At 27.4% G+C, this 16,199-nt stretch overlaps 1 protein-coding gene across 1 annotated transcript in view; it reads left to right on the forward strand.

The window, feature by feature from the left end:
- flnba (filamin B a) overlaps positions 1–16,199 on the forward strand; it is a 179,594-nt gene that overhangs the window by 47,942 nt on the left and 115,453 nt on the right. The window contains exons 2-7 of the mRNA XM_073826377.1: positions 2,380–2,628; positions 4,281–4,378; positions 6,260–6,407; positions 10,049–10,242; positions 11,274–11,436; positions 11,517–11,717. Of these exons, the coding sequence (XP_073682478.1) occupies positions 2,380–2,628; positions 4,281–4,378; positions 6,260–6,407; positions 10,049–10,242; positions 11,274–11,436; positions 11,517–11,717 (1,053 nt within the window). The remainder of the gene's footprint in view (positions 1–2,379; positions 2,629–4,280; positions 4,379–6,259; positions 6,408–10,048; positions 10,243–11,273; positions 11,437–11,516; positions 11,718–16,199) is intronic.

The following is a 16,199-nucleotide window of genomic DNA, read 5'->3' on the forward strand; positions in this document are numbered from 1 at the left end:
AACACCTTTTTTATATATTTTGTGACTTAATTGATTTTGTATATATTTTAGATTTCTTTTAAAACATGCTTTTATATATTTATAGTATGATTGTTTATAGTGTACTATTTTTAATTTTTGCAAATATTTTATTTAGTGTATAGTAGATTTAATATTAATAGACTGAATCTAATATTTGAAAAGTGATATTTAGTATTCAAATTACATTTTAAAACTGTAAAAATTGTGTACATTTTATATGAATTTTACAAATATTGGTGTTGCATACATTTTTACAAATTAATTGTGTCATTTAAAAATTACTAGGTAATAGTAATTTTTTGGGTGAAAAATCCATGTCTAAATTAGTTTAATGATTTTTATATTCAAATTACACATTTCTAATAAAACAATGTATAAAATAAGCATTTACATTTCTAAAATATAAAAATATGTAATTTCAATATAAAAATCACATTTTTCAATTCATTTATAAATAATAAACTCTAAACTTTTTAAATTACTTTATATTTTTTATGCGAATGTATGTAAATTTTGTAAATATTTCTACAAATTTAATTTACATATTTTAGATTTATTACAAAAAATATTATACAAACAAACTATAAATATATAAGCACATTTTAAATGTACTTATTTTGAATTTTTATATTTATGAATTTTAATGATAAAATCAATATTTGATAGTCATTAATTGATTTTAATGACAAATTTAAGGATAATTAATGATGATTATTATGGATTTTGATTATTTTATATAATTTAGTTTTTTTTTATGAAAAAACAAAACAACTTGGAAAAAACCCATCTAGCTTGACTAATGATGCAGTTTGACATTCGTGTGACATTTGTCATTGGTCTTTGGCTGTGTGTTAAAGTTCAGCTTCATCCCTGATGTTTGCAGTAGATGACTGATATTGTGAACGCCAAAGTAAGCGTTCGTTCTGTTGGTTGAACAAACTCTTGTCCTTTGGTTCATGAAAGCATGTGAGATTTTGTTCTGCAGAGGCTCGACCTGACAGTGTGCTGATTTCTGTAGTGTTAACAATCACTAACAGCTGCCATTCCTCCTGCAAACATTGGCTTTCTCCAAAATCATTTCAAGTGTGCTAAAACTACAGAGTTCACTGCTGAGTGCTCATTTGCCATAATTGAACACAAACCTTCATAATTTAATTTCTTCATTGTTTTTAATGTTTTATTACCTGTGGTGTGATTTAGTCAGGGTTGTCAGGTTTGTAATGTTGATCGATGGCTGTGTTCTCGGTGTGGCCCACTATGGGTCAAATGCTGAGTCATTTACAAACACCATACTCCACCCCATTTATCTATTTATTAGTCTAGACAGTGTTTGCTGTTACTGTTGTTCACTATGCACACTTATATAAGCTGTGCATTATTCCTGTCACATTTATAACATTAGTGGTGCTTTCTAAAGCCAATTATTTTTATTTTTTTATTATTTTTAATTTTTATTTATTTTTAAAATAAAATATATTCTTATTTTATTTATTGTTCACACACACACTAATATAATATTTATTTAATGTGTGTATAAATAAAAAATGTAGATTTATGTATTTTTATAAATATATTTTTAAAATGTTTGTATATACATACACAATTTTAAAGTATTAATAAATAATGTAAACTTGATAGATATTCATCCATTTTTTTTTAAATATAACAAAATATGATAGTAAATGTTATATTAAACAAAAATAAATAAATGTAAAATGTTACTTTACATTTGTTATAAATGTAAATTTAAATATTTATCCATTTTTATTTAATTACTTTGTTTTCATTTTTTGTAAAATATAAAGAATAAAATAAAACAATGTTTAATTTTATTTGTACACACTAATATAATTAACATTTAAAATGTAAGTGTATACAATTTACATTTATTTTTAATTTTTCCTTTCCGTATTTATTTACATTCACTTTCTTTGAAAATGTTGGTATTTATTATTTATTCACTTCTACATTCAAGTTTTTTTTATGCAATTTTAATTAAATTTTTTGTAATTTGTTTTTTTTTTAGTACTTATTCTTCAGTTTTTTTTTTATGCAATCATAATAAATTTTTATTTGTAACTTTTGTTTTTCTTATTAAATTTAATACTTATTTGCTTGTTTACTTCTACGTAAATTTTTTTATATATATATTTTTTATTTGTAATTTCTTATTTTACTTTTATTTTTCTTTAATTTAATTTGTTTAGTCACTGTTTTTTAATTTAATAGTTATGTATTTATGATTTATTTTAATTTGTCATTTATATTTCACTACTTATTTCAGTACTTATTTGCTTGCTTTATTCACTTTATTTTATTTTATTTTAATTTATTTTATTTCTTTCTGTCCCCCAACAGACAGCAAAGCGATTGTTGATGGGAACCTGAAGTTGATCCTGGGTCTGGTGTGGACCCTCATCCTCCATTACTCCATCTCTATGCCCGTCTGGGAGGATGAAGATGACGACGAAGCCAAGAAACAGACGCCCAAGCAGAGACTGCTCGGCTGGATCCAGAACAAAGTGCCTGACCTTCCCATCAATAACTTCAGCCAGGACTGGAGGAACGGCCGGGCGCTGGGCGCTCTGGTGGACAGCTGTGCTCCAGGTGAGATGAACATGATCACTAGAAAGGTGTTAGTATGAAAAACATTTAGTTCCTGCTGTTCAGCTGTTGTTGTTGTGTTTATTGGACAGCTGTACGCATTTGCTCCATGTTAGTCTAGATACGGTGAATCGGTCGTAAAACACAGCTGTGAATGAGTCCTGAACTGTGTGCAAAGCACTTCTGTCGTGTTGCAATATTAATATTTCCTAATATTTGTAATTCAGTTAGTGTGGATGACCTTTTTAGTGCATGTTTTTTCATTTTATGATCATTAAACAAATCTAGAAAGACTTTTGTCATGTTTAACATTGCGTCACTAGTGGACTGAAGATGAACTTTCGGTTTTTAGTCTTTTAGTCTATGCTGTTTTCAGTTAATGTGTGAATAACTTTTTTGTTTTGTTTATTCAAAATGTATGATTTTATTACTTTTTATTGGTTATTTGTAATATATAAATTTTAAATATAACTAAATATATATTTATTTATTTATTTATTTATTTATATATAATATCAATATTATAAATGACCAATACAAAGTAATCATAAATTGTGAAAAAATAAAACAAAAGGTGTATATATAAATTTATTTATAAATGTCTTATTGTTTTTATATATTGATAATTGTATTATGATGTTCTTTGTAGATTTTTAATATTTAATATTTAGAATTTTTGATTAAATTATTTAGATTTGTTTAGAAGTACTTCTTTGGGTTGTTTTTATTTGATTAATCTTATTTGTACATTATAAATATTATTAGTATAATATAAATGTATGATTTTGTATATTAATTTTGTTTTTTATTTATCATTTATTAATATATTGAATTGTTTGCATAATAATAATAATAATAATAATAATAATAATAATTTTTTTATTAACAATATACAACTTTTAACTATACAAAATTCAGTTGCTTGAAATAAAATAAACTGTAACCAAAAAATATTACAATATGAACTTATTTCAGCTAGTTGACTCATTAAAATTCAGTTGCTTAAAATAAAATGTTAACTGAAATAAATTAAATATTATATATTATATAATTATATAAATATTATATAATTTATTATTATTATTAATTTTTATTTTTATTTTTTTCTGGTGGTTGACTAAAACCATAATGTAGTTGTTTGAAATAAAATAAATATTACTTGACCTAAAATTAAATATTAGAAATCTAAAACTTATTTTATTTCAGCTTTTTGCCAAGGCACTGTTTCTCATTTGTTTAGTTTAATTTAACGTGCTAAAACGGATAAAACTAAATAAACTACTAAATACAAATTATATTTTAATTAATAAATGATATTAATAACTAAAACCTAAAAAAGTAATTAATTATACAATTAACAAAATAATTATTTCACAATTTTTATGAAAAATTAAACTAGTTAAAATTATGCAATTAATAAATGAATAAAGCAAAATTAATAAAGAAAAATACAAATAAAAAAAATAAAGTTTACAATGCATTTTATATTAAAGTTATTTTAAAAAAAGTAAAAAAAATTAGAAACTTTACAACTAAAGTGAAAATAGAAAATATAGAAACAATCTAATTTAAAATATTAACAAACTGTAATAGTACATCAACATCAGCAGTAACCTGTTTAAGTGTTCATATTGTCCTGTGTTTGTGTTTTCCAGGCCTGTGTCCCGACTGGGAGATCTGGGACGGGGAGAAGCCGGTGGAAAACGCCACGGAGGCCATGCAGCTCGCTGATGATTGGCTGGGAATCCCACAGGTAAGCTGGAGACCTTTGACCTCAAGTGCTTCAGGATGACAATTCAGCAACACAGAGGCGCCACAAATCTGAGATACGTTTGACTGTTTCACATTAGGGTGTGATTGAAAAATGTCATGTTCCTTCCTCTCCATTCATGCTAACAGATCAATACAAAGCTCAGATAAGAATGGGGGACGTGTGTTAGACACACACACCCCTCCATCAGTATCAGCCACTCTGTTTGCCTCAGAGTTAATATGATACTCAACACACCTCAATCACACCTTAGCAAACACACGCCTGCTTCACTCATCAATGCAATAGGTTACAAGTTAATATTCTGGCCTTATGTGAACACTAAAATACTTTGTTGCATTGCCAAATATTCTTCATTTTAATTAAATTTAATTGAATGTGTTATTTATGGAATTGAATAAATGATGGCAGGATTCCAATGTTTGGATCGGGGTAATTATAGATAACTAAAACTATAAAATAAACATCAACTGAGTTGAGAATTCATTTAAAATATCAACTGGTTCTATTTCAGCTAGTTGATTAAAACAAAAAACAAAAAAGTAGCTTGAAATAAAATGTTAACTAAAATAAGTGTCAAATTAAAAAATAAACACACTTTATTTTAGCTAGATGACTTAAACCATAAATGTTAATAAAAAAATATTTCAACTATTTCAACTAGTTAATTAAAACTAAAACCATAATGTAGTAGCTTGAAATACAATTAAATGTTAACTAAAAATAAAAATTAAATACAACTTTCAGGTAGTAGACTAAAACCATAAACATTTTAGTTGTTTGAATTAAAATAAGTTAAATTAAATGAATTAAATATAACAAAACGTCAGTTGCTTGAAATAATAAAATAAACGTTAACTAAAATAAAAATTAAAAAACCTTGACCAAAACGATATAAAATTTGGTTGCTTGAAATGTAAAAATGTTAACTAAAAAAAAAAAAGTATTAAAAATAAGCTTATTTAAGATTTTTGCCCAGACGATTTTTTTTTTTTTAGTTTAACTTGAAATACTAAAACTCTTAGAACTAAAACTAATAAATTTAAAAACACAATTCATTAATAAATGCAATTAATAACTAACACTTAAAGTAATAAATTATTATACACTTCAAGTGATAAAATTTATACAATTAATGAAAATCACACCATATTTTATTTTGGCTAGAAGACTAAAACTAGAACAAAAAAAAGTTACTTAAAATAAATGTTAACTAAAATAAATTTAATTAAAATATAAGCTTATTTTATTTTAGCTAGTTGACTAAAACTAAAACATAAAAATTCAGTTGCTTGAATAATAATCATAATAAAAAAATTATACTTTCAGCTTTTTGCCAAGGCAGTTTCTCTGAAATACTAAAACTGCTAGAATTAAATTAAACTAATAAATTAATTGCAATTAATATTTAATTAATAAATTAACACTAAAAAATAATTAATTATACAGTTAAAGTCATACAATTCATAGTTAATTAAAAATTAAACACTATTGATTAATTGTATAATTAGTAATCTTAAAGTAAAATTAATGAATGAATAAATGCATTTAATATAGTTTAAAATTTATTATAAAAAGCTGTCCTTCTAAACTAATTACAAAAAAGGAACAAAATTATTAAAACTTTACTTTTAAAGTGAAAATAGAAAATATAGAAATGATCTAATTCAAAGTGTTAAACTATAATAGTGCATCAGTGATATATATTAACGCTAGTTTGGACAGAACTGGTAGTCCAGTCCCAGAATTCAAGCCAAAAGTTGTCAGAAATAAATTTGAAACACATGTTCTGCACTTTAAAGCAGGTGTTTTTTTTTTGTTTTTGTTTTTTGGCACACTATCTATACATGTCTGTGTTTGCAGGTTATTGCTCCAGAGGAGATCATTGACCCCAGTGTGGACGAGCAGTCAGTCATGACGTATCTGTCTCAGTTCCCCAAAGCCAAACTGAAGCCCGGAGCTCCTCTCAAACCCAAACTCAACCCTAAGAAGGCGCGCGCATATGGCCCAGGTACACATTACAAACATGCTTTTCCCAGCTTGTACTTGTGTTGTTGTTTACATAGAAACACCCAGCGTTATCTTCAAAACAGCGAGATATGTTTGAGCAACCACACAAATACAGATCACTATCATACCAGAGTTTCAGGATCCTGTAATTCTCTTGAACTTTGCCAGATTTTTAGTATCGTCAGGAGCCAATGAAGCGTTACGGTCAGACTTTCTCAGATACTTGCATCGCAGTATCGTTAATTTGGAGCGATGGGATTGTTGAACACATTTTCTCTTTGTCTTGTACTTTAGAGCTTAAGTTTGGTCATGTTCACTACTGGTCAGAAAAATGCTTGTTTTATTTGCAGTGCTTTTTGACTGTCTTCTGCTCACCAAGGCTGCATTAATTTGATCGAAAATAGAGAAAAAAAACGGTAATAATATTTCAGTTTAAAATGGCTGTTTTCTATGTGAAAATTAATTTATTACTCCAGTCTTCAGTGTCACATGATCATTCAGCAATCATTTATTGGTACCATGTTAAATAATAATAATAATAATAATAATAATAATAATAATCATCTATTTATTTTGAAATCGAAACCTTTTGTAACATTATAAATGTATTTGCGGTCACGTTTTATCAATTTAATGCATCCTTTATTACCAAAATAATTAACCAAAATAATACATTTAATTAAAATATAAACTTATTTTATTTCAGCTAGATAACTAAAACCAACAAATTTGGTTGCTTGAAATAAAATGTTAACTGGGATAAAGATTTAATACAAATTTACTTATTTTATTTCCGCTAGTTGACTAAAACTAAAATAAATAGTAAAAAATAATATAATATATAATAAAAATTGTTTTCCAGTCTGTACTGCTTACCAAGGCTTTATTTTATTTCAGTTAGCTACCATTAAAAAAAAAAAAGTTGCTTGAAATAATGTTTAACTGAAAAAAATTGAACTTATTTTGTTTCCGCTAGCTGTGTGAAACTAAAACCAAAAAAATTCAGTTGCTTGAAATAATAAAATATAATATATTTAAATAATAAATCAAATATGCGAATGAATGAATATTCCTTTCTTTCTTTCTTTCAGAATTCTTGTAGGGTTCTTTTTTTCCCAGGATTAATTATATATGCATTTTATTTCAGAATTATTTGAATATGAAGTTCAAAAGAACAGCATTTATTTTAAATAAAGCATTTTGTAAAATTTTAAATGCATTTACTCTCCCTTTTGATCAATTTAATGCATCCTTGCTTTTTTTTTTCTCTTAATTACCTCAAACTTTTCAATGTTGGTGTATTGTTTCCCTAAAAGTTTCAAAATGTAATGTTTCTTTAGCAGCAAATCAGCATATTAGAATGATTTCTGAAGGATCATGTGACACTGAAGACTGGAGTAATGATGCTGAAAATTCAGCTTTGCATCACAGGAATAAATTACATTTTAACACGTATTGAAATACAAACCAGCCATTTTAAATTGTAATATTATTTCACAATTTTACTGTTTTTACTGTATTTCTAATCAAATAAATGCATCCTTGGTGAGCATAGGAGACCAATTCAACAATTAAAAAAAAAAATACTTTTTTTCCACACTAAGTACCAGTCAGGATTGATGGATGGAGTGAAAATGTGCTTCTTACCTGTTGTAAATTTGACTAAAGCTATAAAAGCGGTGGCTAATGAGTTTAAGAGTTATGATTGTCACACTAAAGGTGACCTCTACAAATTTTCCGTGACCAAATTTACTAAAATTAACTACAAGGTTTCGGTTGCGGCGTCGTCGGTCTTGGGAAATCCTCACCTCTGTTTTTGAACGAGCGTATAATTTACAACATGTCACATCGATGTTATTTTTCCATTAAGTGATTATGTCCTCTCTAAAAGCACTGCAAATAAAACTCATTTGAAACGTGACACAGTCGCCCTTGTTTCCTAAATCACACGTGTTCCCTGTAAAGGACTTTAGTTTTTAGAGGCAAATTGAATCCGTGTTTGGAAATAATGTGTTTTATGAGCTCAGAGGGATCGTGTGCTTGCGGTTTTGTGCGGTTTGCCTCAAACTATAAACTAAAAGGAGTATTTTTAGACCATTACGTTTGCAGGTTTGTCAACCGCTGTGGTTTCAAACCGACGTCTGATGATATCAATGTTTGTTTTTCTTTATACGCATAAATTATGCTGCATTTGATGGCTGTAAGTAGGGGATTTATGAATAAAATCCTAATCTTAAATTCATGACTGCTTTTTATTGATGTCTTTAAGCTTGAAAGAGTACAAACGGAAAAATGATTTAAATTTAAATACAAACAACATTTTTAAATGTATTGAAAATATTTGAATATATTATTGAATTGGTTTAAATGAAATGAATAAATACAGAAAATGCTGTAAATGCCATTTTAGGATTGTTGAAGCATGGGGTTTTTGTTTTAACAGCTCTGTTGGATCAGTTTAGGGCTGTAATTGAAACAGAAGTCCGCTTCTCATTATAACCCCCCAAAAAACCAAACAAATAAAAAAAAAACCTTGTTTTATTTTAGCTAGTTGACTAAAATTAAAACCATACAAATCCTGTTGCTTAAAAGAAGCGTTAACTAAAATAATTTAAAAAATTAAATGAAAGCTTATTTTATTTCAGCTAGCTACCATAAAGTTACTTGAAATAAAATAAAATGGTTAACTGAGATGAAAGTGAAATTTAAAATAAATTTAGTTTTAGCTGGAAAATCCAGTTACTTGAAATGTAATATCTAAAAAAAAAAAAAAAAAATGCTGATCAATAAATATTATTATATAAATAAAATAGATGATGATGATGATGATGATGAAAATGATAATACTTATTATTAATAACAATAATAATAGTAAAAAAATATATAATTGAAATATAATATAATATAATGTATTTAAATGAAACAAAAATATGCTGATAAAGTTCATTATTTATAAATATATTCCTTTATTTATTTTTATGCATGTATTTATGAAAATAATTCATTATAGTGTGTCCGCTAGCTGACTTAAAACTAAAACCAAAAAAGTCCAGTTGCTTGAAATAAAATATAATATAACAAATATAAAACAAAAATATACAGATAAATACATGCATATTAATTGTATAAATAAATTATAATTAATAAATAACAACTATTATTATTTATTATTATTATTACTATTATTATTATTATTTTTTAAGGATTCTTTCAGATTTATTTGAATATGAAGTTTAAAAGAACAGCATTTATTTTTATTTCCTAAGTAGGGGATTCATGAATGAAATCCACATCATAAATTTTTGACTTGAAACAGTATAAACAGGAAAATGATTTAAATTTAATTTCAAACTAAATTTTTAAATGTATTGAAAGTATTTTAATTTGTAAATATATAATTTTATAAAGATTTTCTCAGTCTACTGGAGATTTTAATGTTATAGTGTGAAGAAAATGCTGTAAATGCTATTTTAGGATTGTTGAAGCATGTCATTTGTTTTACCAGCTCTGTTGGATCTGTTTGGGGCTGTAATTAAAACAGAAATCCGTTTCTCATTAGCTGTAATGAACTTGTTTCATGACTCACATGTTTTCCAGAGGAAAAGTCCTGAATGATTTTTTGTTTGTCATCTGTATTTGCAGGCATCGAGCCGACTGGGAACCGTGTGATGCGTCCGGCCGTGTTCACAGTGGACACCTTTAGCGCTGGTCAAGGCCAGGTCATGGTCTACGTTGAAGACCCAGAGGGCCGCAGAGAGGAGGTCAAACCTGTGCTCAATGAAGGCAAAAAGACCTACAGCGTGACGTACATCCCTCAGGTTATGGGACCACACAAGGTATGTGTGCTATCTGTACTCCTATACATTTCTATATAAATGGATAACAATCCAGTTTTTTTATATAAATATAAAAAAAAAATTGTGAAATTTACAGATTTTTTAAAAAAAATGTTATTTTATTTTATTTTTCATGACTTTTCCAGGTCTAAAAATCTCACTTTTTTATTTTGTTATATTTTATTATTTTATTATTATTTTTTAAATCTCATTTTTATTATTTTTTAAATCTCATTTTTATTATTTTATTTTACTTTTTATCTTTTTTTTTTTTTTACTTTTTCATGTCTACATTTATTTTATTTTTATTATTATTATTATTATTATTATTTTTTTTTTATTATTTTTTTTTTTTTTTGCATGGCTTCTCCAAAAATCTCACTTTTTTAATTTTAATTTTTTCCATTTTATTTTTAATTTTATATTTTATTATTATTTTGACTTTTCCAGGGCTAAAAATCTAACTTATTTTTTTTCCATTACTATTTTTTTATTTTATTTCTTCATGGTTTTTCAGTGTCTAAAAAAAAATATATTAAATATTATTATTATTATTATTATTATTATTATTTTTTTTTTTATTTTTTTTTATTTTTTTTTTTTTTTTTTTTTTATGGATTTTCCAGAACTAAAAATCTCACTTTTAATTATTTAACATTTTTATTTAATTTTTGATGACTTTTTCAGGTTAATTTTTTTTTTGTTGTTGTTCATGACTTTTCCAGGTCAAAAAATCTCACTAGTTTTAATTTATTTGAATTTTTCTGGTCTAAAAAATTTTCATGACTTTTCCATGCCTAAAAATCTTTAGTTTATTTATAAAAGGCCTTCCTTTACTTTTTTCTTATTTTTTGTTTTTGCGTTACTTAATCATTTTACGCTATCTTGAGTCTCCCTCCTTCTTATAATAGTCATATAGGTGTATGTCAAAACAATCAGTTTATTATGCATAAACACAGAACAACTCCCTTGTTTTCATGCATTTTTCTGTGAAATATAGGCTCATGATATTTATAATATTCAATCCACAGGTCACGGTGCTTTTCGCAGGACAGCAAATCCCAAAAAGCCCATTTGAGGTGAATGTAGACAAAGCCCTGGGAGACGCCACTAAAGTCACAGCTAAAGGGCCCGGCCTGGAACCACTGGGCAACATTGCCAACAAGCCCACATACTTCGAAATCTACACCGCAGGTCTGACCCTGCTTGAAAACTTTAAGCAAATTTTCTTGAGGAAAACAAGTTTTAAAGCCGCTGTTGTCTGTGTTAATCAGGTGCCGGAGTCGGAGACGTGACAGCCGTCATCAAAGACCCTCTGGGTAATAAAAACACTGTGGAGGCCATCATGGAAGACAAGGGCGAAAGCATCTTCCGTTGCACCTACAAACCCATCCAGGCCGGCCCTCACACCATCAACATTACATTCGGAGGCGTCGCCATCCCCAAGAGCCCCTTCACCGTCAATATCGGCCCAGGTATTTTACCCAGCATCTTCTTTCTGAGCTGACAATTGCTTAAATCTGCTGTTGGTTGAATGAAATGAATAGTTTATTAGTGTTTTCCTTCAGCAATGCACTGCTCATAGTTGTAAAGTGAATTAGCCGAGTGTTTTAGGATCTCAGACGTGTGGATTGCCTCATGCACTTGTAATTGCATGTAGTTATGGGCTTTTACACACGCTATAAAATGCATGTAAATGTAGCCGCAGTTCACCAGCGCGCTCGTTTGTGGCGTGTGTGATGCTGCCAGCTTCGTTAAATATGACCCGTTGTGCCATTATGGTCAGGCTTCGTTTCCAGCCCTACATATATAATGCTATTTTATTAGAAATATTAAAAGTAGTAGTAAAAATACATTTGCATATTTATTTAAAATGCAAATATTATTTTTATAGTGTATGTACTATACTCATACATTTATATATCATAAACAGTATATAGTATTGTGATTTATTTTTATTATATAAAATATTATTAAATAAGCAAATATTTTATTCATTCTTTTTTTTAAGGGTTCTTATATTATATACATTTGTATATTATAAAATTTTATATTTTAGGTTTTATCTCCTAAGATTGTTAGATTGTTGTTTGTAGTGAATGCTTGTAAATTTGACAGACATGCTCACACTCAAATATTATGATTTAATTTATTTTTATTTATTTATTTTGTAACAAGAAATTGATTTCTATTCAGTCTTGGCTAGTGTTGTTCTATTACCATTAAGATTCTGTTAGGTTTTTATTAATATTTTGAATGTATTTTATTTATTTTTTAGATTTTCCTGTCTTATTTTTTTAATCATTTTGTTTATTTTTTTATCTCTATGCATATAGCTTTTATACATTTCACATCACATTAAACAAAGAGATGTTATATATAAATAAAAATATACATGGAAAAAATATATAATTTTTCATGTATATTGTTTTCACTGCAGTTATTTTATTTTGAGTAATTTTTATTTTTATTTTTTTGCAATTTTAAGGGGTCATTTTGGTTAGTAATTGTTTTTAATATCTATACAGATATGCATGTAGTTAAATGTTTTAGTAGTTTTTTACTTGAAGTAACATCAAACAAATAAAAAATAATAAATTAAATTTGTGTTTTGTAATCTCCATAGATATGCATATAGTTTTACAAATTTCAAGTCACATTAAACAATATTTCAAGTCACATTAAACTATATATATATATATATATATATATATATATATATATATATATATATATAAAAAGTATGTAAGTTTTTTTTTTTTTGTTTAAGTTTGTGATTTTTGCGTAGTATTTGTATTTTAAAATCTGTATAGATAAGCATATCGTTTTTAGGAATATTTGTTTTATTTTAGTAGTACATCAAGTCACATTAAGCAAAAATGAAATGTGTATATAAAATGCTAAAAAATGCTAAAAAAAACTGCACATGCTCAAACTGTTCAGGAATATAAAAAAATACATGAATAAAATATTTTTATTTCAGTGCAGGTTCATTTTATTTAGATTTTTTTTTTTAAAGTTTGTTTACAAGGGCAATGCACATTAATAAACGTGACAGTAAATGTGCCAGAATTAGCTGAAAAGGCTATTTTTCATCGGTAGACCTTTGCCAAAACGTTAGAAAGTCACCCTAAAACAAAAACTGCTTCAGCCCTGGTTTCTGGTGCTTTCGTTGTGAACAAGTGGATCTGTGCGTCACCGAGTGTTTTAAACCTTGTAAAACCAAATTCCTTCTCTCTGAAACAGCTTTTCCAAACGTGCAGCAATTCAGTTTTAACAGAAGTTGACTTTAATTGATTTTCCCGTGTAGTTAAACGTTATCATGCTGCTGACTTCATTGGCTTGTTTTTGCAATTTGTTGAATTTTACTGTTGAAAACCGAACAGCGAAAGCATTGTTAAATCCTGTGATGAAGATTGCATGATTATTCCTTGGGCTTTAAATCAAACGTCACATAAGCCGCCATGCTTTTTGTGCTTCATCTCAAATAGTTTTAAAACATTTATTTCACTTTTTTAGTAGTATTATTATAGTTATCGTGACTATTATGGTGCTTATTATCATTATTAATGTATCAATGATTAAAAAAATTATAATAATAGTGTTTTAAATCTCAGTTTTCAATCAAAAATCCACAAAACCATTCAGCCTTATAAAAGAAAGAAACGTTTCTTTTTAATGTCATATAGTGGGATATCAGCTCTATATTTTCTTCCCTCTGTAATTCATGGTTTTGTGGTTTTGTACGGCTGGTAGCTTTAGTGTTCCCGTAGGATGCTGTTGATCATTTAGGATTTAAAGCAAATGTGGTAGGCAGGTTTGGATGAGCTTGACCTCGGAAAAAAATCAGCCACGTGCTTTAAACCTGAACGAGACCCACAGGAAAACAAACGGCTTATGCATTCGGACAGATAGTTTGACTTTTACAACGCAAGATGATATTTCAGGACATTTCACAAGCAAATTAAAAAGCTTCATACATCTACAATGTGCTTTAAAGATGGCACAAGAAATGATTGATGGCAAAGCTGAAATTCAGAATTTACTTTTCCTAAAACTCTACTATGAATAAAGATGGCAGAAATTTAGACAAACAGATGGACAGACATTTTATTCTTAAATATGCAAATATTTTAGTACTTTCGTAGTATATGCATAATTTTATTTTCGTGTACATTTAGAGAATTACAAATTAACAATAGTAAAATTACATTTGCATGTTATATATTTTTTATAAATGTTTGTTTTAATAGTATGTACTATATGCATATATAGTACATATGCTTCATAGTAAAACCTCATATGCGATTATGCATTTAAAATATAAACATGCAACTTTTTTAGAATGCATATAAACATTAATAGTGAAATTTTGTTGACTTGCATATTTTAAGTACATATGTATTTTTATTAAATATAATGCATTAACAATTACATTTATTTGCTTATTTATTAAATAAGTAACATTAAATATTTGCTGTTTCAGTATATGTACTACTATATTGTATACCAAATTCATATATACAATATTCATAGATACAATTTTTTTTATACTCATATTATATATTTAAAATATAAACATGCAACATTTTTAGAATACATATAAACATTACTAGTGAAATTGTTTACTTGCATATTTTATTTATTAAATATGCATTTTTTTAAATTGTATATGTACTTAATTTATTCTCTATGTACATTTATATATTATAAAAAGTTACTTTTATTAAAAAATATAAAATGCATTAACGGTTACATTTATTTATTAAATAGTTTATTCTGTATCATTTTTATTGATCATAAAATGTTAATCATAAACTGTTTTAATTTTAAATCAATTTTTAAATCATTTTAAATTCCTATTTTTTGTTTTTATTGTTTTTTTTTTGTTTGTTTTTTTAATTACTCTTATTTACAGCACTTTGAATTACCATTGTGTATTAAATGTGCTATATAAATAAACATGTTATACATGTTATACAAAATTATAAAAAGTATGTTTTTTTTTAACCCTCAAGAAAACGGCTTATGCATTTTACAGCACAAGATTTTATTTCAGGACATTTTACAAGCATTTATCCAAAACTTCCATTATGTGCTTTAAAAATAACACCCAAAACTGTGGCACAGTTGAATTTGGCTGCTTTATACAGAGATGGCAAAGGCTGGAAATAGAATTAACTTAATGAAGTGCATTAAAGTAGATTCATATCCTCTGCAGGGTTTTTATGAAAACCAAACTGTTCCTCCAAAGCCTTGTGTTTCTCACAGTGTATTTTTAGCATTTGGGGTTTAGCATCATGATGATGCAGTACAGTAAGTCTATATTAGTGATCCAGACGATGGACTCTGTGTCGGGACGCTCGGACTGAATGAAGCTCTGTGTCTGAGTGGCTCTCGCCTGTCCCGCTCCACCCTGACGGGCCCCGGCTCCCACATCTGAACCTAATGAGAGAGAGCGGACGGGGAAAGACCTCATCCAGTCTCTCTGTCAGAGATGCTGTTACACTGAATGTGGGTTTTGGCTGGTGCTCTGTGACTCTATTCTGGTGCTCTGGAAACATTACAGGACTCAGTGCTGTATAATGGTAGGGTAATAATGGAGTGTTTAATTGTACGTGTGCTGTTGCGCCAAGGGATTTCTTATTTCATTTGCAGGCTCTGTAGATGTTTGAGGGAGGGGTTTTGGAGGGATTTAAGTTGTTGAAGCTCATTATACCATGACATTTAAATTTATGATTCTGATTGGCTGACAGATGTTGAAATTTATTTAATTTTTTTTTTTACAACTGCATCCTTATTTTAAATTTTAGGAAATTGTAATATTTATTTGCGCATGTAAAAAAAAAAAAGTATGTGTATGTGTGTATACGTGTGTGTATACGTGTGTGTATACGTGTGTGTATACGTGTGTGTATACGTGTGTGTATACGTGTGTGTATACGTGTGTGTATACG

Source organism: Garra rufa, chromosome 20 (assembly GCF_049309525.1).
Source record: "Garra rufa chromosome 20, GarRuf1.0, whole genome shotgun sequence".
In the NCBI taxonomy this organism is placed as follows: Eukaryota; Metazoa; Chordata; class Actinopteri; order Cypriniformes; family Cyprinidae; genus Garra; species Garra rufa.